We start from the raw sequence: 26,734 nt of genomic DNA, 5'->3' as shown, positions 1-26,734 counted from the left end.
ATGCACAGCATGGGAGATGCTGGTAGGACCTCCCCTGCCTCCAAGCACCCACCCTCCTCTGTCCCCCCATCAGCACGTGCGCTCAGCCTAAGGAAGTGCTTTGCTGTTCCTGGAGCTGGTGATGGGGGAAATATTGTCTGGGACACCTCACTGTCGCTGTAAAGCTGCAGGGATGGGACCGATGCCGCAGGATCTGGTACTGGGTCTCTGGGCCCAGAGCACTGCATCGGGCAGGGTGCATGGCTCCCAGGGGAGCTTCTTGGCTCCCCCAGGCTGCTGAGTTTGGGGATCTCCTTGGTTCCTGGGCCTGCCCTGACCACCCTTGGGAGCAGCCCTGAGTCATTGGAGAGTGGGAGAGGGCACCCAGGTGCCTGGGGTACTGTGGTGTGATGTCCCCGGGGACTGCGGCAGTTACTGCACCTTTGTGCCTAGGGGAGAAAAAAAAAAAGAGGAAAATACATTTTTGCTTTCCCACAAGTGGAAAGTGGTACAATCTCTTTCTGTGGGGCATTTCACTCCAGCTTTCTCAAACTTTGGGATTTCTGCAGGGTGAACACCTACAAACCACTCTGCCAAAGGCCTGTCAACTCCTGGCACCCAATATCCCCTCCTGGTGTCTCAGAGGGCTGGTGGAATCTGGGGACACCACGTGAGGCTGATGGAGAGGGCTGGGTGTTATCTTCTGACGTTTTTTTTTATTGTTGTTTTCATTCTCTTTCTGTTGTGTTTTCCCTCCTTGCTTTGCCAAGGCATTTCCATACAGGCATGAGAGGTTGGGAGAATCATGGCATGAGCATGGCAGCCACGCTAGGGGATTCAATGGGGTGGACTTTGTGGCACTGGTCTCCTGCCCTATTTCTCCAATGGACGTGATTGAGAAGCCAAAATATAGTATTGGTCCAAAGTGTAGTGAGTTTTAGCCAGCCTCAGGCCTCCGAGAACTTAGCAGCACCCGAGTGCTGTGAGCCGCTTGTCTGACTTTTTGCTACCAGGAAAGCCTGGGCAGCATTTCTTCGGTAGCCAAGGGATGTTTCCCTTGTAGTCTTGGCTTGCAAATGGCAGAAGCAGAGCTGTGGACCGGGAAGGTCACGGCTGTTCAGCGGCATCAGCAAAGACTTGTTGGGCACTGGGAGCGGGTCCTGCAAGACCTGCCTGGCTGCTGGGAAAACATCTGGCTAGGTCTTCCCGAGATGTGTGGCTTGCTGCTGCCGTATGGCAGCTGTGAAGCAATAGCTTGGCTATGAGCTTTGCTAATGCACAAAAATACTTTCTGGGGGCCTGCTTCAGCAGCGAGCCTGTGGCGAGCTGCTCTGAGCAGGAAACAGTAACCACAAAGCTATATATACAACTCCCGGCAGAGCTGCTGCTGCATTTGATGTGACAAAATTAAGGTGGTGTTTTGCAGAGAAATCCAGCATGTCGCCTTCTTCCGGAGCTGAGGCTGACACAGAGAGGGCAGAGCCTGGGGCCTGGCTCCTGGGCGGGCTCCTGGGCCAAACCAGGGGAGCTGGCATGGGGAAGTGGGTGAGAAGCTCTCATCACCTCTGAAAGCCATGCGGTGTTGGAGGCTGCCGGGTCCCTGAGCTGTGGGGAGCAGCGCACGTGTCTGGGGTGTCATGGCTTGCACTCTGCCTGCCTGGCTCTTGCTGGCTCTGCTAGTGTTTAACTTGAGCTAGTTTAGATGGTACTGTGGCAAAATGCAAGCGACTGAGGACGACATGAGGCTCTGGGCTTTTTCCCCAGGTGCAAGTTGAAAGCATCTTTAAAGCTATGGAGACAGTAGCTGTCACCCACAGGAGATGTAGCCTGGCCCCGAAGGCCACTCATCCCCCAAAGGACATGCAGCCCCTCACCTCCTCCTTAAATCAGCCTCTGCATCCCACCCTGCCCCTTTGCTGCCTGCACCCTGACCCTGCCAGCCTTCCCATGCAGCCAGGCTGGGCTCGCTGTGGGGCCAGGGCAGATGTGCAGCTGCGGTCCGTCTCCTCCTCGACCCAGGCAGGTGAAGCCCTGCCTTGCCTCTCCCGCGCTGTTTTGCAGAGCGGGGCTGACTACGGCTTCCTCGTGAGCCAGAACACGAAGCTCCTGAGTGCACTGGAGGACCTGCGGCACCGCTGCTCCAGCCTGGCCGAGGAGAACAGCTTGCTGGTGAGCAGAGGATGTGGCCCCATTCCGCGCCCTGGCCAGGTGCTGGGCCAGCTGCTGGCACAGGATGCTCTGTGGGGAGGGAGTCCTGGCCAGGGCGAGCTGCCATCTGCTGCCAACACCAAGAGATGCCAGCACATGGGATCCCCTGGGCAGAGCCAGAGGGGAAAGGGGGCCTGGGTGCTTTGGGTCCCCTGGGTGCCTTCCCATTGTTGGCTCGAGCAGGACCCCTTCTTTGCGATGCAGAGCGGAGCCAGGACCCTCCGCTGCCCTCTGACATCTTTGTCTGGTGCCACTTGGCTGCTGGAAACCACAAGAGGTTTTAAGGCAGCCACCCCGAGAGCAGGCAGAGAGCAAGCCAGCAGCGAGTTGACAGCAGGGGAGAGGGAAGTCGCTCTTGTTTCCTCTTTAATTGGAAGAGCAGAAATACTGATTCACTCGGCCTCGGCTTTGGGTGACAGTGCAGCACTGCCCCCTGCTCCCATGGGAGCTCCGCACCGGGGTCCTCCCCAGCTGCACCCCCAGCACCCAAAGCCAAGCCATGCTGCCACAGCCTGGGCTGCCCATTCTGCCCCACTTCCCCACCCCTGGCTCCCCAGGCCCATGGTGGGCAGCCAGGACCCTCAGGAAACACAAAGAGGGGACGTCCCCTCCTGCATCCTCCCTGGAGAGCATCAGGCCCTTGTGCAGCCTGGCAGCTTGGGGATGCGGCCACCCTGGGCCCCTGAAAATTTGATTGCTCAGCATTTCAGATTTATATCACCAAATTCAAAATGCATATTTTAGATAATTTTCTTACACTAAAAGCATAAATCCAGTATGACCTGCACGCTGGGATGTTACCCCTTATAAGTCATCTGGATTTTAGCAAAGCACTGCCGTGTAAGCTCTTATCAAATCTTACTCTCAAAAATCAGCCTCAGTCTTCTGGCTGAAGAAAAGCGGTGAGAGCAGCAAGCGCCTATGGTGGGATCTCACAGGGCTAGGGAAGAAAATAATTGGAAGGATCAGCTGACCTGACATTTTTGCTGATGTGAAAAGACAGCACAACACATCTGGGTACAACCTTGAGAGAACAAGCCATCGGCAAGTGGCAGCTTATTGAAACAGACAGATAACAAATTAAAGGGGATTAAGAGCAAACAGAATCAATAGGAAGAAAAGGGAAATTCGCTTTGCGAACATCATAAAGTTCTTTGCTGCTTTCTCCCCGTTTCCCCCCCCCAACTCATGCTTTGGTGTCATGAGAAAAAGGACAACGGTGAAGCTTGCAGTGGCAGTGCAGCACAAATCCGCAGCGATGTGTTGAGTCCTGTAACCCCAGGGAAATAAACTGGGAAGACTTTGGAAGAGAAAGCCCAAAGGGTGGGTGGCCAGGCCAGACTGATGCTGGAGGTGCGCTGAGTCCCAGCTGGCAAAGGCAGAGCCTGCAACGAGCATGTTGCGGATGGAGAGGGACCTTGCAGGATGGCCTGGGGTGGGGTGAGGGCCATCTCACAGGGACCGAGAAGTCACATTAACAAAAATAATGGGAAAAACACAGGTTTAAGTGACCACAGAGGTGACAAGAGCAGAGGTTGGTGTTTAATGTTTGGGACAGTTATAGGAGAACAGGCCAAGCCCTGGGTGGGAAAAGCCCTGTGGGCGCAGAGCCCATCAGGCAGGGCCAGAGACTTTGGCTTCCCCTAACACCCTAGCACGCAGCTTTGAGCTGAGTGTGGGCTTCACCTTGAACCTCTCCTTCTGTTATCTAGCGCAGGAGCTGCTTTCCCCAGACAGAGGAGAAGGTGAAGCACCTGAAGAGGAAGAATGCGGAGCTGGCAGTGATTGCCAAGCGCCTGGAGGAGAGAGCCCGGAAACTCCAGGAGGCAAACCTCAAAGTCGTGAGTGCAGGGGCTTGCCGCTGCTGGGAAGCTGAGCTAGGAGAGTACCTCTTTGCCGGGACTTCTCGCTTGCTACTTCTATTGAGCTAGAGAGGCCTTTTCTTTCCCCCTTCCTTTAGCCTGCAGCAGACGTGCTTTGCACATCATCAGCAGGGCAAGAATCACGAAACCCCGCCATCGCCAGCTGCTTCTGCTTGTGTGTGGGGTGCTGGCTTTGAGCAATTCCCCCCCTGCTTGGTTTCTCACTGTAAATGTGCTGACCTACCTTGTGGTGTTAGTTTAAGGTAATTAGCTCAGCTTTCCCTGGGCAAATCGTGAAAATAATTAATCTGACTTCACCAAACAGAAACAGGAAATATTTGAATAAGAAAAGGAGTGTGGTAAAGCAAAACAGGAAGGGGTGAGGGACTCTGATCTGCCCCATGCACATCTCGCTTGCGTTGCTGTGCAAGCTGCATGGTTTTTGCTTTCTCCAGCCCAACAGCAGCTTGTTGCAAACCCTGTAGTATCTGACATGGTGTGGGAGTGGTGGGAGATGGCTGTAGGATGTGGGATCTTCCATGAGCTTCCTAATTGCAGTGGAGTAAGGGAAAACCTTTCTGCTGTTGGAAGGAAACCAGGGATTGTGATGGGGAATTCAGGCCCTTTAGGATAGAAGGGAGGAAGTGAAAGATTTGCTGAAGAGAAGGTAGGGGGTTTTCCTGGCGCTGTCTGCCCTCTCTGCCCCCAGGCACCACACCACCCCTCTGTCACGAGGTTTTCATACTTGCAGGTCAACAGTTGCTGCCAGATGGGCTTGTCAGATACTGTGTTAAGAGAAATCATTTGATATACATCCAACAGCTATGCAGACTCTCCAGCAACTATACAAATACTGTTTTATTTTTTTCCTGAGTGAAACTTTGGGATGGTGACTGTTTAAGACCTGTGTGAGCCCTGGGAGAACCAACTCGCTGGGCTCCTGGGCTGGCTCAGGTCTCCCAAGAGCAGAAAGTGCTTGGACAGCTGAGGCTCGTGGAGGGTGGGCTGGAGGCAGGACCAGGCAGCTGCATGCCCAGAGAAGGGGCCCTGAGGAGCTGGGGTTAATCTGGCAGCAATTGCCTTCACTGCCTGGTACACAGATCCCATGGAGCCAGGGCCCAGCATGTTGTTTCTGCACATGGGCGGAGATGCTTGGGAAGACCTGGGGCGGAAAAGTTTGCACAGAGGATGCCATGTTCCTGATCAGGCAGGGGAGAAAGTCCCCCCCCCTTGCCAAATTGTCAGGCTTTGTGCAGCCAAAAATAGCTGGACAGGAAGAAGCCTGGTTTGATAAACCCAGGGACTGGATGTGGCCTCACTGCCCAGAGGGCTGGGGTGAGCAGGGTAGCATGAGCTGCCCCTTCCTCCAGCTCTGCGGTGCTGGTACCCAGTGGGACAGCTGGCCCCATGGATGGGGGCACATGTTGAGAGCAGGCATCCCAGGGAGACTGCAGCTGGGCAGCCTCAGCTCCTTCCTGAGGCCTCTGCCCAGAGCCTGTGCCCAGCCAGCTGCCTGTCCCTGTCAGCCCTGCTGCCCCTGTACCACACTGCTGTCCCCACCCTGGCTCTTCCCTCACTCGCAGGGAGCATGTGAAGCTGAACTGCTTCTCCTGCTGAACATCCCCCAGTCCTTCCCTGGCAGTGCTGGCCCTTCCTGGGCTCTCTCCCTTGCCTTCCCCTTTGCCTGTATCTTCCACCCATCCATGCTGAACCCCTCTTTCCCGCTGCCTAGAAACCCACAGAAGCTCCATTTCTCTTCCTAGTTTGCTCCCATGCTCATCTTTCCTGCCATCCTCCTCTCCTCCTCTCTGCTGCCTTCTCCTGTCTTTCTGCCTCTGTTGTGTTTTTCTCTCCTCTCCCCACCAGCTGTTGCCCTGCCTGCACCCCCTGTGCTGACTATACCCATTGGCCTCATCTGGTGAGCACCTTCTCCTTCCCACCTCTTCTCTGATCCACTTCTCCATCCAGATTTTCCTTTCTCCTCCCACTTTTTTGTACATCTGTCATGCTCCTCTGCTTGTCTGTCCTTTGGCGCTAGGCTGTGTTTCTTGACAGTGCTCCCTGCCGAATGGCTGTTGCAGTGATGGGGTGGTGGTTAACAAACACCAACGCATGTGGCTTTCTCCCTTGCTGCTCTCTCCGGTGTAGGTAACTGCTCCGGTGCCTCTGAAGGGCTCCAGCCTGGACCTGTGTAAAAAAGCATTTGCCTGCCAGCGTGCCAAGGACCTGACAGAGCAAGCCAGTGCTCTCCTGGCAAAAGACAAGCAGATTGAAGCTCTGCAGCAGGAGTGCCGGGAGCTGCAGGCTAAACTCATCGCAGGGAAGGTGAGACACTTTTTGGGACATCAGTCAGTGGCTGGGGACAAGCAGTGCAACAACAGTGATGGGAACCAGGCTCCAGGAATCGGGATGAGGGCAATTAGCCCCAAGTGCAGATTGAAAACAGAGGGCATTTGATGTGTGATTTGGATGGCAGACATTGGGTGAGTGTGTGGCAGAGCTGGTGTCCGGTCCCCTCCAGAACAGTGTGTTGGGGGACACCCTGGTTGTCCCTCCATGAATTCATGGGTCTGAGCTGTCATCTTCAGCAGTGACTAAAACTACCCCCCTGGGAAACCCCAAGAAGCCACAAATACAGGATGACTTTTTTCACAGTGCTGAGCTTCAAGGAAGATGTAGAAGCAGGACCTCCTTTTAAAGTGTTTCTTTAAAAAGTAAACCAGCTAAGCATGTTCCCAAGAACCAGTCTAAATCCCGTGTCTTGAGCTGCAGGTTTCCGAGCACTCACAGCCACCATGAGACTGGTGACAACCAGGTGCATGCTTGTATGACTATGACTAAGGGTACAAATCATTAGACAGGGGTGGGTGTTCATGAAATCATCTACAATGCTGATGCCTGCACCTGGGCTGGTGACCACGTTCCCCTCAGCACCAGCACAGAACTTGCCAATATAAATGATGGGATAAAAGGGATAATTCAGCTGATCCCAAGACAGCTGTCTAAAACTGGTTGGATGTGTCGCTCCCTCAAAGCACAACTTCTCTGCGATGACTCTGGAAGGAGCCTCTGCAGACATCTGAAGCTAGGTGAAATGATTCCCACTCAAGGTGACTAAAGCAACCTCTTCTGGGCATATCACATATGTCTTTTGTTCACGAGCTGGATGTTTTTAGTTTAGGTCAGTTAATAAACTCTCATGAGAAGCTCAGTAACACTAGGGCTTACACTGGATTCCCCCTGTTCTGCTAATGCAAATATGGTCAAGTGCAACCCTATGTTCCAGCACCCAGCTGAGCTGAATGAATACTTACATTTCTACCTACCCTACTTACATGATATTTAGGTGACAAATACTTTCTTGCTGAAAGCAGTTTTATTTCTGTCCCTGACCTCCCCGTATGTTCACTTTAACTATGGGTTTGAAGGTAGATACTCAATGTAGATCTCATCAGAAGAATGATCGTGTGTTTGCTGTTTGCACAGGCTGCCCCACTGATCCCTTCTGGCATTAAAACACAGGAGAAAGTTATCCAGGTCTGACTGTGCTCTATGGTGTCACCAAGAAGAAATTCCCTTTCTGTCCTCTTGACTTCTCACCACAGACCCCCACAGGAGTGGGAACAGACCCTCTGCAGAACAGTCTGGTTTTCCTAGCAGAGCATGCTGGGCAAACTGAATCTGCCAGGGACAGGATGACAAATTGTAGAGGAATGTGACAAAGGCAGGTGAGCAAGATTCATTACTAGCCGAGGAAATACACATGGGTGCAGTCCTCAGGGTTGATGAATTCAGCCGCTGCCTTGCTAGGGCTTGGGTGACCACCCTGGTTCAGCAGGTGAGACCAGACGGTCTGTTTGTGTAACCGCTGAGGGACCAGTAATGGGGGCATCGATACATGAGCAGGGAATCCGCAGAGAAGAGATCATTCTGTCTGATCGTGCTTTACTCATTTCCCTTCCAAGCAAGCCACTCATTAATTTTTAATTTTCAGCTAGTTAAAATTCAAAATTCACCTAATCTGTCTGCAGCATGCAAAATGCACTATGCCAATGAAGGGGTTTATATGCAGAGATATTATGTGCATGCTCAGAGTTTGTAACCAAATCAATTTTAATCTAGGGTATTTAAATCAGCACAATTTTTTTCAGTAGCTATGATATGGATCTACTCAGTTCCCTTCTAGTGGCAGGATGGACACCCTGCATGCCAGGCTGCAAAAGCATTGGGCTTGTTTTGCAAAGTCAGGGCTCTTAGGATAGGATAAAATTATTTCCTGAGATCATGCTCTGGTGATGGGCTTCCAACCAAACCCCAGCTACAGCTAAAACAGGCTGCAATTTCTTGCAGCATGGATTCTTGGAAGCTGGGGATTGAGGGCAACACACAGGCAGCTGCAGGGGACGTGTATATTAGAAACTGTGAGTGGAGGAGTGAGCTTTTTTTCTAGTCCCTTGTTCCCCCAGGCTTCGGAGGCTGTCTGTTGGGAATAGCTGCTTTTTTTTTTTTTGGTGGGGGAAGGGAGATTTTACACAGAGCCACAGCCAATTTTGTTAAAAGAACTACTACCCTGATAGCCTGAACATGGGTCTGGCACAGAGGAGACCCAGCTGCTCACTTCTTGAATCTGTAATCAGTTCCCATTAATGCTGCCTCAGTTTCCCCCTTGTAGTGTGAGAGTAACCATGGTTTTCTACACAAATTGTATTTATAAAGCACATGCTATTTTTAGGGTGAAAAAGAAGAGAATGGGGAAGCTGATTAAATTTGTCCTGGATACCAATTATATGTTGAATTCACTGGCTTAGGAGCTTTCCAGGGGAATGAGCAATGTCTCCTCCAGCAGCGTATTTGTAAAGACAGGTTTTCATAACCAGCTTTTGTACGTATGTATGGACATGCAGGTATGTGCTTCTTCAGCTTCCTGAAATCTGAAAACCTTTGAAGAATTAAACAAGCTGATGACATATTCACACCATTTTTGTGAGAGTAAGATTGCACTGATTTCCCTCCAAAGCTGCTGGCTTTGGGTCTGGAGGGAATGGGAGTGACCCTTTTTGCTAAAGATAGGGGTCCATCCCCACAGAGACAGTAGTCTCTGACGAGGTTAGAAATCAAGAATGTTTGAAAACCAAACATTATAGCGAGAGAGAAAACTGAACAAATCCCAGATGTTCTTCATTTTTTCCAGCATTTAAAGCCCTAACCACCGTTAGGGCTGCAGAGAATGCCAGCACCCACAGCAAGGAGGTAAACTTGCTAAGGCTCTCGTTTGGCTGGGAAATGAAATTACATTATCCTGACACGCTCTCTGCTGGCAAGCACTGGGAAAGCACACACTTAGAAAAGCCCTTTTGCTTTGGGCTGGGATACCTGCAGAAGCATTACAGGCTAGTTTTTATCTGTGGGAGGAACAATGCATTTGCATAAGGGATGCAAAGTAACTGCTTTTGAGGCTTTGGAGACCCAGGAAACAGAAATCTGTCTGCCACACTACCTGTTTTTCGCCAGTGTCTCCTCAGTAAGGCTTTTGGAGTTTGTATGTTAAATCACCACCCCGACCTGTTCCACCTTTTAGAGCTTGTCAGCAACACGATGTCATGTTTGTGTTTCCCACAGGATGACCCTCGCTGCCTGAATGTCATTGAGTTTGATCGCCTGTTGCGGGAATCCCAAAGAGAGGTGTTACGGCTGCAGAGGCAGATCGCGCTGAAGAATTTCAAGGAGTGTCTACGTTCCTCTAAAATCAGTTCAGGCAGCGCTTTGCCAAGCACTGCCACATGCCTGGGACCACCCGTACCAATGCTAAATACCTGCATCAAAGGTTCACCTCTAGCAAAGGAAGCCCGCTTGGGAGGCTCAATGCTTGGAGAGGAAGCACACAGAGAGGTGAGACAAGTGGGTCAGCAATCTAAAAGTTTTGCTGTTTAATTATTCAATTAATTACTGTTCTTAGGAAACTTAGAAAGAGTATGTGGGCGCTGTGGTTCACACCCGCTGCGAACAGGTGCTGTGCTCGTTTCAAAAATGACCGATGCAAGTACCAGGTCTCACCAGGTGAAGGGGGACGTGGACGCTGCTGGCAGCCCACTCCAGCGCAGGGATGCTGAGTCATGGCGGGGTCTTTGTCCCGCTCATCTTCCCCAGCATGGGGCTCCCGCGCTGTGTTTTCCAGCCTAGGAACCCAGGTAACACCTCTTTTTGTCCTCATTTGCTGAAAACAAACATTTTCAGTGTTTGCTGAGGTTCGGACATTGGCTCCCAGTGGGTGAGCGATGGGCACCCATGGCCATGCTGGCAGTGGCAGGGAGGCCTGCAGCTCCGTGACCCTCATCCCTGTGCCCTGCCGGGGACCGGCCCGTTCCCCGCACGGCGCCAGCGCCCTGCCCCACCTCCCCCGGCGCAACGGCCCCGGCCGGGGTGAGCCCCCGAGGCGGGCCGGGTCTCAGGCCCAGCCCGCGCTGAGGAGCAGGGCCGCGGCCTGGCCGCCTCCCGGGCCCCGGGCCCGGGCTCGGGCTCGGGCTCGGGCCCGGCCCCGGCCGCCCCTCCCCGGCCGCAGTGGTACGGCCCGGCAAATCCGGGCCGCCTCAGGGCGCCGCCTCCCCGCTGGCGGGCCGCGCAGCCGGCAGGTAAGGCCGGGCCCTCCCGCGGTGCCCCTCGCCGGGCCGGGCCGGGGGCAGCTGACGGTGCCTCCGCCGGGGGCCGGGGCCGGGGCCGGGGCCGGGGCCGGGGCGAGGCGGGCGGGCCCGAGGCACCGGCGGGGTGCGCCTCTCCCGCGGCGGGGCCGAGCCACTCCCGGGCCGCCGGGACAGGCCCGCCGGGGGCCTCCGTTGCCTGCGGGGTGGGGCAGCGGGGCTTTTCCTTAGCGCTGGGGGGCGAAGTCCTCCACGAAGGAGGTCGGAGCCGCGGTGAGGGGGCCGGGGCCGGGCAAGGGGCTCAGCCCACCGCGGGGGCCGAGGTCTGGGCCGGTCCTGGTGGGCGCTCCCGGGAGCCGGAGCCGGGGGTGAGGGGGCGGCAGAGGCCTCTAGGGCCGCCAGCAGGCCGGGCTGGCAGGCGGGTGGGTGCGTGGGCCCGGGCCTGGGGTGCCAGGTGCGGCCCGGTGCCCCCCAGCTCCGGCGGTTTGTCGGTTTCCCGAGCCAGGGGCGGCACCGCGGGTTCTGCTGGCTCCTGGTGGGTTTGTCTTGTGTGAGTTCACCCGGGTTCTTTCCAAAGTTTTCAGCACCCGTGGTGTCCTGTGGCAGAATTTCACATCTGTAGGCTGTGTGAGGATGGGCAACTCATCATCCCCCCAAGCTCTCAGCAGCTGCTCTCATTTATTGCTCCCCATTGCTTATAGAAGATGTATTGAATATTCATTCCTTGTTCGTCTTTCCTAAGTCACTCATGAGTTTATAGGCTCCTCTTCTTCAGCTGTTATTTTGTTTCTTTCTAGCCTCTTCCATTATTCAGTGTTGATCATCTTTGTTTTCTTCTTTTGTACATTTTCTCTGTCATTTTTGTGTTGGGGGAAGCAGCGCTGCATGCAGTATCCCAGACACTGTGTCATTGATTTATATGGTGGCATAATGAAGTTTTCTCTCCTTTTCCCAATAGACCTTTTTGCCTTTTTGTCTAAGCAGTGGGTTCTATTAAAACATCATTTGTCTGATGGCCCTCTGTAATCTCAGTGTCATGAGGCCATCTCCACCATTTGTCTCTTTGCTACATCAGTACTCAAAGAGCACAGTTCTTGCTGCCTCTCTTTTAGTCCTCTCATTTTTACTAGATATTTACCAAAGAGAAAACCTTTCCCCTCATCCTGTGGTGGCTCAGTGTCTGCAGAAGCCTTTCAAAGCACTGCAGCTGAATGTGTTCAGAGCACCCAAGCAGATTGTACCTACTGGATCTCCCTTACCTGTTTGCTTGCTGACACCTTAGCAAAACTCTTTATAGATTTGTGAATGTGGGTTTTTTTTCCCAATATATGTTTGTTTGGGTTTTTTTAAGTATCTGCCTAATCTTTGTTGCAATTTCTATTAGTTTACCCAGAGCAGGTGTCAAATGTACTGGTCTGTGTTTCCACAGATCTCCACTGGGATACTCTTAATACTTGACATTTGCCACCTTCCAGTTACTTCATATTAAGGCACTGTCAGGGAAGTGACACACTGCACATCTTGATTCAGTTACTGCTGAAGTGAGAGATTCAGTTCATGCTGAAGGGGGTTTTTGAACCCCTGGGTGAATATTGTCTAATCTTGGTGATTTGTTACTGTTTATTTTGTTCACTTCCACAGTTCTTATAGACAGTTCAGTTTGAGAGAGATCCCCAGCACTGTTTTTCATAGTTTGAGATTTCTGCCCTTGTGGCCCCTCACACCCCAAATTCCTCCATGATGAAGAGGGATGCACAGACTTTTTTTTCCCCTCTGCTCTGCCCTTGTCTTCCTTGAATGGCCCTTCCATACCTTGGTTTTCAACTGACCCTGCAGGTTCTGTCAGACAAAAACATGTATTACAGACTTTCTCATGGATGCTCTTTATTTCTCTGATTCAGGAGAGTCTGTCGTCATTGTCAAAAGTTTTTCTGGCTGATAAATAGCAACAAGACTAAGCCCAACAGCAGTAGTGAAGGAGGAGCAAGGAGGCTGTTGCCAGTCTCTTAGCTGAAACATGTAGTGCAGAACACCCTGGGCTCAACGGGCTGTATTCATGCAGGCGCAGTAGTGCCATGTGGAGGAGGAAATCAGCTCTTGGGGAAGTAACCACAGTTATTGTAATTAAAAGAAATTACTTTGTTCTTCTGTCCTGCTCCTCAGCACATGGGATCAGTGCAGTATCCCCCAGCTTTCAAAGAACTTCCTCAGAGTATAAAAAGCAACCTTCTCTAAGTGTCCTTGGAAAATACCATTTCTCTGTTCTTCTGATTTCTCTAGTTCTTTATTTAGGGTTTTGGGATGATGTTTATCTCTGTAATGTCAAATCATAATTTAGCAGGGATTTTTTTCAGTACTGGTGCTGGCGTAAACAGCTTCCTGTTCATCACTGCTTGTTCCCACTGTCTCTTCAGTTGTGTCAGTGCAACCCATATTGAGCAGTGGGATGTGATGGATCTGAGTTAAAGACAACCTAGCAAACCCAGCCTTCTTCCTGCCTTGTCCTGAAACCTGCATCAGTTTTCTGGTCCAGCTCTGCCTGACACTGCACAGAGCTGCCCTGGCACAGCTGTGGGAATGGGCCATGGTTAGGTGGAAAACGCTGTAGCGATTCTTTTGCAGCAGGATTGCAATGATGCTTGCTGGGTGCCAAGGGCAGAGCTTTCAGAAAGTCTACAGCATTTTTAATTTACTCTGTTGTGTGCTTTAAACTTTCCGGTCATTTGCCAAAGTACAGGTACTTCTGTGCCTGTTGTATATTTGGCTTTAGCTGGTACAGTCTGGGGATGCTGATCAGTTGTACAGCCCCATCCTGCGCTCTCAGCGGGGTCTCTGCCAAAGTCAGTGCACCCCAGGTGGATAGTGCTGGAGGTGTAAAGCAGCTGTTCTACACTGTTTTTTAACTGTATGGTTGAACGGATTCCTTGCACCTGGCTCATTCATTGAGCATCTTCCAGTCTGTGCTGTGAATGAGGTGGCACAGCTCCAGGTTACAGCTCTCTTTGTGATGTGTGCCAGTCTCATTTATCAGTTGTTTAATACCGTGATGAGTCTGGGTTCTGCGTAAAAATAGCAGTAGATGAGCTTGTGGCTGGGGGCAAGTCTTTGTTCTTGGGTGGAAATTAGGTCCATGTGGGCAAATTTATAATTTTATAATTTTTGTAAGTTGTCCGTAATTAGGAACGTCATGATTTTCTTTAGCTTTTTGCTGGGAAGTGATCACAAACAAGCAAATTTGTCTTGCATATCTATTTGCAAGAGAGCGTGACTTGTGAAGCATAGTGCATGGTACTTGTACAGTCAGTATCTAACCTTAGGTGGCATCCGTTAGCATTCCTTGGGGACCTAATTTCATTAAAGTTGACTAAAATGCAACATTTTCAGTTTGCAAGCAAGCATAATTTTGGAGGGGAGGTGTGAAATACAGATTTGAAGCTTGGCACGTGGCAGGTGGTTTAAAAAAAAAAAAAAAAAGTCTCAGAAACGTTTGCACATGGATATTCCAGAGTGAAATACTGGTTTCACAGCATGTGTGAAAGCTCCCAAGGGCTGGGGTTTGTAAGGTACTGTGGCTTGATTGGAGGATCTCCAGACTTCCAGCCCCTGGTTGGTGCTCAGACTGCCAAACTCCTAAGTTAACCTTATTCCATGGGTGGTAGGGAATAATGTTCATGTGGGAGGTGGTTTCAGAATTTTCCTTGTAGCAGAAAATGTGAAAACCTTGATAGCCTGGGCTTGAGTGTAGTCTCAGAGTTTTCTGACTTTCAGCAGTGGAGTCATGAATAGAATAGTTAAAACCTGTGGCTTTCAAGCCTAAAATAGGAAAAAGCAATCGCATTTTACGTATAGTGCTTAGACAGTGTCCTAATGACTGACTGTAAAGGGAGCTCAGACTTCGTAACGTAGGTCCCTCAGTACTGTAAATGTTCAAAGTGAAGTGAGAAATTCCACTTCTGATGAGAGGTCAACCAAAGGTTAAAGGCTGAGATGGAGTCACAAAATCCTGCTGCTTGCTCACTGTACAAGTTGTCTTTGATGATCCTAAAGATCTCCTGTCCTTAAAATCTGTTTATCAAAAGTGACTTTAAATTCGTTGTTTAAAACATTATCAAAGCCCTTTTTCTTCTGTTTACCTCAGGCCTTGCCTTGCTGTCATGGATTACTCTAGGCAGACAATGTCAAGTCAAATATCAGTTGAGAGAGAAAATTCAGAGGATTAAAGGTGTGTTTGTCTGTAGCCCAAATTAAAAGGCATTTTGTTAGAAACTTGTGTACAGAAAAGTGTCTCCTTTCATCTGGTTTGGTGGTGGCACATAAGCCATAGCACATCTGCTGCCATTTCAGTCCTTCCCAGCTACTAGCTGAGGTGGGATGCTCCATTTCTTGGTATTTTTTCTCTGCTCTTCCCTGCCTTTAGATTCTGACATCTTCACTGATTTCTGCTTTCTCTTGTTTATGAGGGTTGTGTTCTCCCATCTGACCAGCTTCCATCTTCTTTTTATTGCTTTGGAGGGGACCATGAAAGGTGTAGCTGATGCTTCTCATTGAAACCTTAGATGAGGCACAAAGGGGAACTCAGATCTGAGAGCTTTCTGGAGCCTACTGTTGCATGTGGGTGGTTCAGTCAAGCTGGATTGATTGGTGCTGGGCTCCAGAAGACTCCCAGCACAGTTCTCCAGTGGCTGAGAGATCCCTGGCATAGTGTTCACCTTTCTCCATGTCCAGTCGTGCAGTTCAGAGATCAGGGGTTTTCATGTGGAGCATTGCTCTCCCAGGTGGTACTGCCAGGAGAGCCTCTTCTCCCTCGGTGTGCATGGTGTGCTCTGTAGTCCTGGCTGTCCCTGAGCTCTCTGGCATCTTGCTTGATTTCCAGGTGGAACCAGCTGTGCAACCGCTGGGACCTGCCTCTGAAGGACATGAAAATTTCCCTCCCAAAAATGCAATAACAGACCAAGAGAGCAGCCAACAGATACAGCAACTGGTGAGTTGTGAACATGGTTTTGGGTGAAGGAGTGCTATACTTTTTCTTGGGGTTTTCACCCATGCAATCCAGGCAGAGATTTTGGGGACTGAAGTCTTTTTAGGTGCAGCTGCTGTGCAAAAGTGGGAAGCTTGAGGAATTGGTGCGAAAACACAGGCTGTCTGCATGGAGAGTGTTGCTGGGTGGCAGCTCCAGCTATTGGGCTGGGTGTCACACTAAAACTAGATGGAAACACGCCAGTAGATTGTGTGCTGTGTTTGGTTTAGTCTTATTTGAACTGGGAACAGATATGACTGACCTGGAACAGATGTTGTGTGAGGAATATGTCCCTTGTCAATTATTCCAGCAAACTAGGACAGTTCACAGTGAAGTTTAGCAGTTCTTATCTATCTGAGGAACCAGAAGTGGTAGTGAGTAACTGCAGATAAAGGTGCATAACCAGAGGATGTCTGCTCTCCGTTAGATGTCATTTGGATTAGAATAGGAGCTAAGATAGCACAGCTAGTGTTTCAAGCTGAATATTTTGCACAGCTGTCTCTTTGTCCCCTGTATCCTGTCCTCCATACTATCCCGTACAAATAGGAACAATCTGTGCAAATGGGAAAAGGAGAACTGTTTCCAGAAGCTGAAAGACTTGGGGAAGAGAGGAATAGCTGTTTCACTTTTAAAAGTTTTTTGGTTTTAATACCTTTTACAAAAAAATCTCCCTTGGTTTCTACATTGTTTATGTTTACCATGAAGAGATTTTCTTAAGAAAATAAAAATAACTAATACAGCATTGGGTCTGAGACGCTGGGCTTGAATTTCTTATGCATTTTAAGAATGTGGACTTGCTGATCTACTTATGCTTGTTTCGTGCAGGAATTTGAACTCAAGAAAAAGCGCAAAAAATGTGAAAACCTTGAGCATGAAGTGAGGAAAAAGCATAAAAGATGCCAAGAACTGGTAGGTGTTCTTGTTGCCTACTGTTGTGAGCATAATGGTAGAAGAGGAGGTTGTGTGCCTCTCTTGGATTCTCTTCAGTTTATCTTAATAAGGAATCACCAGTCTTTCTCTTTATTTGAACAGATTTTGGGCTCCAGCCCTTGAGCTCTTGTTTATTTAGCTTTCAGCTAGCTGTGGGTTGAATATAGCTACATAAATTACCGTGTGAAACTCTGTGGCCTTTGCTAGTTTGAGTTGGTACTTACCATTTTCACATGCACTCCAGACAGGTATTGAAAGATTTCTACATCTTGAGATGGCAGTTACAAAAACCCACAGTCATTTTCTTGCGCTTCCTATTTGTTGGATGAAATCTTGCCTCTGTTTAATTTCATAGAGGTTTTGCAGGTCATATCACAGCATCTGGATTTCTCCCTTCTGTTTCTACTTTGCTGAGCAGTACCGGTGGCATTAGTGACTATGACAATGTATAGTTTCACCCAAGGGTGCTTACCTTCTATTCGGAAATAGATGTTTTATGTCTTGCTCAAATCTCAGTTCAGGTCAGTTCTAATGCGCAGCTCAGACTCATGTGCAGTTCATAGTGCATAGCTCAGCCTCATTGTCTGGGTTAGAATGGGCTGTTTAAGGAATAAGTTGGTCATTGTATGTTGTTAGACAGTAGCTTTTCAAGGTCAAGAAGGGACCAACTCACCTTGAAGTACTGGGACTTAAACTGTGTGCACAGGGAATTAGCAGTTGAGATAGCCAGAAAATATTTGATGATCTGTAAAACTTTGGGATGGGGAAATGTGTGTGTGTCTATGTGGAGTCATGTGATTACGCAACTATTAAATTCCTCTAATGCTGTACAAAGTTGCTGCAGATGGACTGGACCTGACAAATTTAGTCAGCGTCTCTCCATATGTCCATGGCCTCCTGCCTGCTCAGACTATTCTCTAAGGCAGAGTGATAGCTGGCTCATGTTGCTTTCTTAACTCCAGACTGAATCCTGGTTTCGGAGTCAGCCATTTAAAACTCTTTTGAGTTTGCAGTCTAGAACTCTCTTTGTCATCATTCTTCCAAATAATTTTTCTTCCTTAACTGAAATTTGTCAAGACTCTGATCTTGAACCAACAGTGAAACTTGATCAATTGTTGTAGGTAGAGATGATATGTAAATAATGTGACACTGGAGTTGTGAAATAGACAAGGAAATATCTTTCTCATTCTGGGCTTGGACGCTACATAAACGGGAAAGGAAACTTAAGAGATTGTCTGGCACAGGGCTGGTATCTGCTTGAGCGGTGCTGCATGCTGTTGCCGTCCACTTCTCAGGCAGCATCCCGTCAGCATCCTGCACCATCAGTCAAGAGGAGCAGTGGAGCTGCTCTGCAGAAAAATTTGGGGGAGTTAGTCTGCGGGCCTTGGTGTAGTAATGCCTGCTCTTTCTGGACAGGAGATCCAGCTGCAGGAGGTACAAAGTGAAAATGCACGACTGGCCGAAGAGAATTTGCAGCTGAACGAGAAGGCTGAATGGGCAGGACAGGTAAAAAGCAGTATCTTTGTCAGATGGAGCGTTAGTTTCTGTAAAATTTTGCTGAGAAGAACTTGCTAGCATGCTAGGTTTTCAAGTTGCCAGCTGAGTAATGGTCATGTGCCCATCTGTATACCTCTCTGTTCTGCCTACCCTGTGGTAACTGCAAGCAGAGCAGTTAACTGCCCTATTTTTACTACAGAGTTTCCCAAGACTTGAGTGAGATGCTTTGTCCTTACTGAAGTTCCTACTTGGTTTACCTGTGGTAACTTGTTAATGAGTTCATAACCGAAGACAGACAGTGGTTGGTGGGGAGCAGTGTGCACTGGTCAGGGCAGTAGTAGAGCAGAACCCGTCACTGCAAGTGGTACAAGCATATGGTGTGTTTGAAAGTCCTCAGTCACCTCTGACATTTTTTTGTCATCCTCAAAGAGGGGTTTTGGTGGATGATGATGGGGCAGGGGAGAAAGCCACCCCTGCAATTCAAAGCTGCCCTTGCCAGATGGAAAACCCAAAAGCAGGGACAAAGGCAGGATGCTTGCACTGTTCAGTTTGCAGAGCAGATTTCAGGGGAGGGTGGCTGCATCTCAGAGGGTTGCATTCTAGGAACATGTTGCATGTGAGAATGGTGGAAGAGTTGGTACTCCAATGAAGATTCTCCATGGGTTTCTATTCCCAGCTCCTTCTCTGGACAAATGTAATGCCCAAGAGTTAGAAAGTCACTTGTCTGTCCCATATGTCAATGTTGCCACCATGCATAAGGCTTCTCACTTAATAACTGTTCTAAGTGGAAATGTTTGTCTTTGCTTGATAATCTGCATTGCTAATAGTCATCAAGCCATAGTACAGTCTAGAACCAAAATATATTGCTGGAATTCCCTGTAGTAAGTGGAGGAGATAAACATGATTTCAGCAGGCTACTGAACTTTCTGTACTGTTCTCTGTGTTTAATCCTACCATCTAGGATTAAAAAAGCTTGTAGACGTTTGTGCTTTTTTTGTATCTCTTCAGTATGTAGCCTGTTCATATCCCAGTCCCTTCCTCCTTGCAGATGGGGAGGGGAGATGAGTCTAGTGGGAGATGCAGTATGTGCAAATAAAATGTTCATCACATTGAGGACTGATAAAAATGCTTGTGTATTTGTTTTTAGTGAAAGCTGGAGGGAAAGGAGGGTCATGATTTTGGTATCATTACAAGTAGAAAGCAGGTCTGCAAAACAAGCTATTGAGATAGAGAAATAAATTGTCCTCCATTATTTATACAAGGAATACCTTTGGTTACTTGTGCTAATTGAAAATCCTTTCTCTTCAGGTTGAATCTGAGAATGCTGACCTGAGATTGCAGGTTGTTTTGGTTACTAAGGAACGGGATTCAGTAATTCAGACAAATCAAGGACTCCAAACCAAGCTGGAGAATCTAGAGCAGGTGCTGAAGGTCAGTAGGATCCACATGGCTGGAAGGACTGTCCAGACACTTAGTGGTTCTTTTGGATGGCACATGTTGTCTCTTTGCTTTTTTTGTCCATTCTTTTGTTTCTGTTCTTCTGTGGGGAATTCTGCTTCTGTGGGATCCTGGAACATGGCCTTCCAAAGTAGGCAGAAGTGCTTTAGAAAGGCTGCTTCAGGGATTTGGGTGGGAGCGGAAATAAGGTGGCCATCACTGATTTAAGGATTTTCTTTGACTGTGTTACTCTGGCTTGTGGTAAGAGTTTCTTACTTTCTCCTCTGTTTGATGATATGAAATACAAGCAATGTTTTGACTTCGTGGCTCATGATAGGACACAGGACAGTATTTCAGTAATATAATGTCACCCTTCATCTGTCTGTGAATTTTTCTGTAGCACATGAGAAATGTGGCTGAACGAAGGCAGCAGCTGGAAGTTGAGCACAAGGAAGCGCTGCTAGTCTTGCAGGAGAAGCAGGAGGAAGTCAGACGGTTGCAGCAGGTATGCAATGTGGGAGAGAATGGACATTTTTTTACTCTCTGAATCCCCGGAAAGTGATGGGTCTCCTGCACCTTGTTTCCATGGAAGTGCAGTGTATGGAGGAGATATATGTGAATTTACGGGATAAAGTAAACCAGGGAAAAGTGTCTGCATCTAGGCAAACTCTGGTACCTGAGCAAAGTGAAGGGCTTTTCTCATGAATGGTAGTTCTGATCTCTCACTGATGTTTGTCCAAAGACCAGAGATGCTTTCAGTCTGTACAGTGTTTTAAATCTGTAATGGTCTATCAAGGTGGGATGATAGTAGAAGTGGACTTAGGTAGGCTGCTTTCTTATTTACGCTATTTCTTATTTCTTCTTAGGCGCAGGCAGAGGCAGAAAGAGAACATGAAGGAGCAGTACAGCTTCTAGAGGTAAGACAGAAGAAAACAAGATGGTTTAGTGGCTGCAGATTTGGTATGTTTTGTTCTTAGTGTCAGCTTTCTTGATGCGCTGGGTTTTGCTGGTTCTTGAGCAAAATGCTTTAATGTCTTGATTGGATGCAACATGTTGCTGCCGTGAACAGGTATTGGTTGTGCTGGCAGAGTAGTCTTTGGGGTCAAAGTTTTCGGGGATTAAATCCTGGCCTGCTCAGTCCTCAGATAGGTTACTTCATCCAGATTGTGCCCAACAACTCTTTCAGGGATGCATTAAGTTACCAACCTCAGATCTGCCTGCTCCATTTTCCAGGATCATCTGCAAGGAGGAAGAATACTTGCATCCATGCGACTTGAAATTCCTTTTGTGTATATGTGCTGTATGCTTTTTATTAGGGAAAAAAAGGAGAAATGTGGCCTTTGCGTGAGCATAACGAGTAATGAAATTTGAGGCAGCTCACTTGTCCCATTTGCTAGTCTGGGACCAGCTGTGCAAGTGCTCTGACATCCACACAGAACACACTTTGTCATGGTGGCAGATGGCCAAACGGTGCAGCCTGGCAGATGTGATGAGCACTGTTCTGATTTTGATTTGCATTATCTCAGTGTTTATCAGGATGACTTTGGAGAAAACCTTGGCTGTGGATTCCTGGAGCTGCAAGGGCAAAGCATCAAACCCTGGAACTTGATGTGGTGATTTAGTGGCTGCCAGAGAATTGGGTTAGGTTTGATGGCAAGTGGGGCAGCTTCTGCTCTCTCAGTCCACTGAGGTTTTCTAAATACTGAAACATCTGAGACTGAGCAGAATGCCTCACTGTACAACACCGGGACAGTGAGATCTCATGCTAATGAGGCCATGGCCCTGTCTGTAGTGGTGTCATACAGTCAGAGAGAGCCTGAATTGCCTGTATCCACTGCAGTGCAGCAGCTCTGTGGCTGTTAGGAGCCCAGAAGAGTTGAGCGAGATGGTAAGTGTCCTTGATGGAGGAGATTGCTCCATGGCTGCAAATAGCATCTCTTTTGAAGGGGGCCTGACCTGTATCTGAGCTGTAGAGCATGAGAGTGCTGGGCTCCTACTGAATGGGATTGAAATTGTTGCAGGCTGGGTGAATATCGTGGGGAAGTGACATTATGTATTGCCCCATTGCCATGTCCTTTCTGGGACATCTGCTTTTGGCTGCAGGGACAGGATCAGAGCTGATACGGGTGCTGCTCTTATGTCAGTTGGTGTTTATCTGGCTTCTTAGCAGTCTTTAAGGGAAGGGAGGTTTGATGCTTGCCAAACGTTTTCTGAACTAATTCATTGAAGGATTAGAGAAGCTACTTAGGTTTAAACTAGACATCTACCTGTGCAAAGGAAGAAAGGGACAGTCATTTGGTTCTATGTTTGAGAGGCTGGTCATGTTCTTCTGCAAGGGCCTCATCAGTTAAATATTCTTGCTTTCATGTTACTGGTATGGAGATGCTTTACAAGTCAATGACACCAGGTGGACCAAAGAAAGAGAAATTGTCATTAAAAGCTAGTTTAATGTGGAGCAACAGTCATTTAAATGACTTAACTATAATCATAGTCATTCCAGAACATCAGTGTAGGGCAAAATTAGGGGCTTTGGGGTGCCTACACTGTGTATTGTCATTTTTACTTGTGTTTGGATTGCTTTTTGATGTAATATTAGTGACGAATGAGTGTGGTCCATTTCCCTGTTGGAAGAGTTCAGTCATATGATTGTCATAAGTGGAGTCTCCCTCCTTGGAGATGTCAAAACTCAACTAGACAAAGCTCTCGGCAACCTGCTCTAGCTGACCCTGCTTTGAGCTGATGGAGTTGGACTAAGTGATCTCCAGAGCTGCCTTCCAACCTCAGCTATTCTGTAGTTCTGTGATAAGGCAGTGATGGGGGTGACTAGAGGTATGGGATGGTTTCTGTGTGCAGAAATGCCATGGATAGAAGGACTGTCTCAGCTTAGAAAGAAAACTTTGAGGGTTATGGTCATGGGAATGAAGTTGTTCAGTAGTAGTTCCAAAGTACGAGACAACATTTTCAACTGCCTTTTGCACTGCATAGATGCAAAAGGTGACAGCCTGATTTCAGGAATCCAGTGTAGAATTTTGTTGGGAAGTCCAGTGAACAGAGCTCAACTTTGCTTGTTTTCCCTGACCTAGGATCAGGGTGCATGACTGAGCAGGCTGTTAGGTGCTTGAAATCATGTCGAAGCCAGTTTCTGAGCTGTGCTTTGATTCCCAACACTTCTTGGTCTCAGACCTGGGGAAAGGTCTGGACACAAACTGTCCATACTGTTGATTTTATGGGTAATTGCAATGTGCTGGGAAAAGAGGGTTTGAAATTTAGCACTGATACTCAAAGCATATTGTGACTTGGCTCAAAGCATACTGTGATTTGGAGGCCCTCAAAAAGCTCATGGTTATCTTACTCATGCATTTGGTATGTGGGATTTGGCTTTTGTTTAGGAAGCAGATGCTCCTGGGAATGAGGTGGGGATCTCAGTATCGAACAAGGCAGTCACTGTAAGTCAGTGAGAAAACAATTTCATTCAAACTGATGGTTGGGTAATCTTTGGCAGATTGTTGATTTTTGGCTAGTGTAACTACTGATGTGGTTTTATATCTCTTTTTGCTTTTCTTCTTGCTACCAGAGTACTTTGGATTGCATGCAGGTACTGCTATAATCCTGTCAAACAGGACATTTTTCTCCTCTGTCCTGACTTTGACAGTTGCTTGATATTCTTGTTTTAACTATACTCTGGAAAAGATTGCAAGAGTGTCACCTCCAAGAAATAAATGTGATTAAAGGAGCTACCACTATGAGTTTGATGGAGCAGCTGCTTTTCTGTTTAAATGCTTTGCTTTTGCAACCAATTAGAATTAGGAGCTTTATTTTTTTTTTAGCATTTCCAGATTTCTAGAATTGTCCAACTGTGCACCTTCTTCACATGTCATATACATTTAAAGGTCTTTTGGGATCTACTTGCAGTCCAAGAGTGAAGTGTTTCCTTCAAAACCCGAAAGCAATAGCAATATCATTGCAAATGAAAGTGTTGTGGAGAAAAAGACAGGTCCTGCTGGCTTTGTAATTGGTTGGAAGATGGGAAACAGAGATTGTGAATAATAGTTTTCACAGAAGAGATAGTAACTATTGAAGTTACAGCCTGGGAGCTGTGCTTGCTGGCCTATTCACAAATGATTTGGAAAGAAGGCTTATATGGAAGTAATAGGGTTTATAGCTGATAGAAAACTTCTTTCAACAGTCGCCTTTGGATCTGACTGCAAAGAGCTGTGGGGAGATCTCATGAGTAATGGGGAGATTAAATGACAGGTAACACTGACTGTGCAAAGGCAGAAGCAGCCGTGACTAAACATGCACAGTGGTGGGCTCTGAACTACCTGTTGTGGCAGGAAGTGCAGTGTTTGAGGTAGAGTGATTTTTTTTTTTTTTTTTTTTAAATGTCAGCTTAATTCACAGGTCTGGTCAAAAAGGCAAGTACAGTGTTGGGAACTTTTAGAAAAGAAATTGAGAACAGCCCAAGTACATTCTTAGGGTATGCACACATCCTGTACAAATAGCATCCACATCTATTTGGAGTTATGGATGTGCCTTTACTCCCTTTGGCGTTAGCCCTGCTTTGAGCAGGAGGTTGGACTGCAGACCTGCAGAGTTCGCTTCTAGCAAAATTGTGATTCTCTGACCTCAGAAACATATAGCAGAAGATACAGAGAAAGATAACAAGGGACATCTGGATGGGGAACGTCATCTGTAGGAGAAGTGTAGTAGAGCAGCCAAGAAGGAGAGTGTCTAAGAGGACAGGGCTGAGCTGGTGGTGGTTGGGTCTACCTTGGTGTGGAAAATCAGAGTGAGTTCCTGAACTGGTGGTTAAACTGACCCCACCAAGCTCTGCTCCCTGCTCTTGCAGCCTCTTCTGGTAATCATGCTATTCAATCTCAGTTGGTGTGAGGCCCCTTTCTCCCCGTTTTGGGTTGGGCATAGACACAAAAGTCTCCTCTCTCTTCTGTGTCTGGGGCTTGATTCCTGCTGGTTCCCTGAAGCTCCTGGCCATGTCCTTAGGCTCCTCTTCCTTATCCCCCTGCCTCCTAGCAGTGCCCTGGAAACTTGCTGCTTGCCCAGCTGTGTGTGAACCTCTGTGAGAAGTCTGCTAGAAGTCTGCATTGTGTATGATGCGGCAGTAATACTTAAGGGATATTTGTATGTTGTTTTGAATAACACAAGGTGTGAAAGACGCCTGACTAATTAGGTATCTCCGAATTAAATTGTGGATTATCCAAGCTATTGGCTTGACCACCAGTATAAATGGATTTAAACTGTGGTTAATAAATTTACAGAACCAAGGTACTATTATGATGCTATTAAACACGATATCCAGACGCATCTGCTGGCTCAGGTCTCTAGACAAGATGGAAAAACTGTCTCTGGTCCTGGTTCTGTACCTGTCTCTTGTCGTAGGCTGTGTCCCAAGGTGGGATCGGGGACAGATGTTGGTCTAGGCGAAGCTCTACTTTGATCCAGTGCAACTGTTCTTACTGTTGATGGTTTCATTTCTCTATTAAGATGTAATGTGTAGGGGAGAAGCATTTATGTGAAAGGTCTTAACTGTAAGTAAATTCAACCAGTCATGATTGCAGAGGAATCCTGTACAACGTGACTTAGTGAACAAGGAGTTGTCTCTGAGCAAGTGGAGAATGCAGACACTTCTGGAAGTTGCTCACGGCATCTCATAACTCTTTCATAGACAGTTATTTTTTGCTAGACTTCAGAGACTTCACCAGGCTTCCCTTAAAGACTGAGAGCACCTAGCTAGTTGTGAAGGAAACAAGTGATAAACTGACATGTTTAAAACAGATATGTCACAAGAAAATAAAAATGCACCCTTGTAAGTTGGCAGAGAGTGGGCTAGAAAGATTTTGTGGTACTCTGAGATCAGAAAGAAAGCTTTTTCCAGGTCAGATGTGTTATTTTTAGAGCTGCCTAAAACCCAGACTTTCTGTCTCACATAATATTTCAAGGCATGATTTATTTTTTGAGTTGGAAGGAGAAAAAGACACTTCAAAAACATTTTGTGGAATGGAAAATTTTGAAGAGCACCGTGCAGTCATCTGTTTTGATGCATCTTACCTATGCAAAATGATGACGAGTGACTGCAAAGCCTGGTGTGATCTCAGCCCAAAGATACAAAAGGGAACAAATGTAATCTCTTGCAAGGCAGAGCCTGTACCTCAGCCAGATGCACTAATGCCAAATTAAATATTGTCTGCATTAACTCAAGTTGAAGAACTGCTGATTAGATGATATGTTCCCATCCAGCACTAATGCTTTTTGTTTACTTCTCACCTGAAGTGCATGAGCAGGGTCTACAAAGGATACCTGTCTAGGAAGCCAGAATAAGCACTTGCACAGTGGAAGAGTGGAGTGAGAAGAGGGAAAGGAACAGTTGCATTTTCCTGGGAATTGATATGCCTGCAACTAGGGAGTATGTGGGGATGTGTAAGGACAGCCAGTACTCAGCAATATTTTGGAAGGGGAAGATCTAGCGATGGTAGAAAGAGAATACTATAAAATACAAATGGATCTCTAGTAGGAATGTGTCCTTCCCTCTCCATAGTATTTCCCCAAGGCTCCCCTGCATCTCATCTTGCTCAGATGTAGCTTTCTTGTACTCAGCATGAATTTTCCTGGAGCAAGTCAACCCTGTAGGACCTGGTGGCAAAGTGTGTGGACTGCCCGCATCAAAGAAATGTTCTGCAACACAGGCCAGTGTGCTGATGCTCTCTGCCCTTCCTAGTGCCTGGAGGAGCCAAGATCTGGAGGGACAATCGGGAGTCCTGCCCAGAATGGTGGGGAGGCCAGGGTAAGGTTTTGGGAGCTCGCTGGAGCCTCTGGAGTGATGGATGAGATAGAGCATTGGTAGAGCAATTCTTTTTGCAGATGTGATTTTAATGCTTCAATAAACATGCAAAGCCTTTTCAATCTTTTTAAGGCTTATTTATCTTTGACTTATCTCATCTGGTCTTGTGCAGGGCTTGGATAGGATATTGAAGTTCAAACCCAGCATTTCGGGGATAATTCCTAATTGAGCTTGCAGTGAATCTCCTCATAGACGATGAGTTTCAGGTTTTCAAAGATACTATAGTTGCGGAGCTGCCAGTTCCTAATTACTATTCCTGGGCAGGGCACACCTTTAGGTTCTTGGGAGTCTGAGACCCACTGAAAATATGCAG

General features: G+C 47.9%; 1 protein-coding gene across 14 annotated transcripts in view; it reads left to right on the top strand.

Moving 5' to 3' along the window:
• TSPOAP1 (TSPO associated protein 1) overlaps window positions 1-26,734 on the top strand; it is a 74,252-nt gene that overhangs the window by 10,906 nt on the left and 36,612 nt on the right. For 11 of the 14 annotated variants that reach the window (XR_003925318.2, XR_003925319.2, XM_030027699.2 and 8 more), the window contains exons 2-12: window positions 2,041-2,148; window positions 3,900-4,028; window positions 6,198-6,374; window positions 9,669-9,938; window positions 15,558-15,665; window positions 16,527-16,610; window positions 18,048-18,137; window positions 19,437-19,559; window positions 19,966-20,070; window positions 20,432-20,482; window positions 23,140-23,160. Coding sequence is in view for 12 of the 14 variants with exons in the window: in XM_030027699.2 (XP_029883559.1) it covers window positions 2,041-2,148; window positions 3,900-4,028; window positions 6,198-6,374; window positions 9,669-9,938; window positions 15,558-15,665; window positions 16,527-16,610; window positions 18,048-18,137; window positions 19,437-19,559; window positions 19,966-20,070; window positions 20,432-20,482; window positions 23,140-23,160 (1,266 nt within the window). In the remaining 2 variants the exon portion in view is untranslated. The remainder of the gene's footprint in view (window positions 1-2,040; window positions 2,149-3,899; window positions 4,029-6,197; window positions 6,375-9,668; window positions 9,939-15,557; window positions 15,666-16,526; window positions 16,611-18,047; window positions 18,138-19,436; window positions 19,560-19,965; window positions 20,071-20,431; window positions 20,483-23,139; window positions 23,161-26,734) is intronic. The other 3 variants (XM_030027694.2, XM_030027691.2, XM_030027695.2) reach the window with 2 other exon arrangements.

The sequence above is a fragment of the Aquila chrysaetos genome, chromosome 10 (assembly GCF_900496995.4).
Source record: "Aquila chrysaetos chrysaetos chromosome 10, bAquChr1.4, whole genome shotgun sequence".
NCBI lineage: Eukaryota > Metazoa > Chordata > Aves > Accipitriformes > Accipitridae > Aquila > Aquila chrysaetos.
This window is presented reverse-complemented; position numbering and strand designations above follow the sequence as displayed.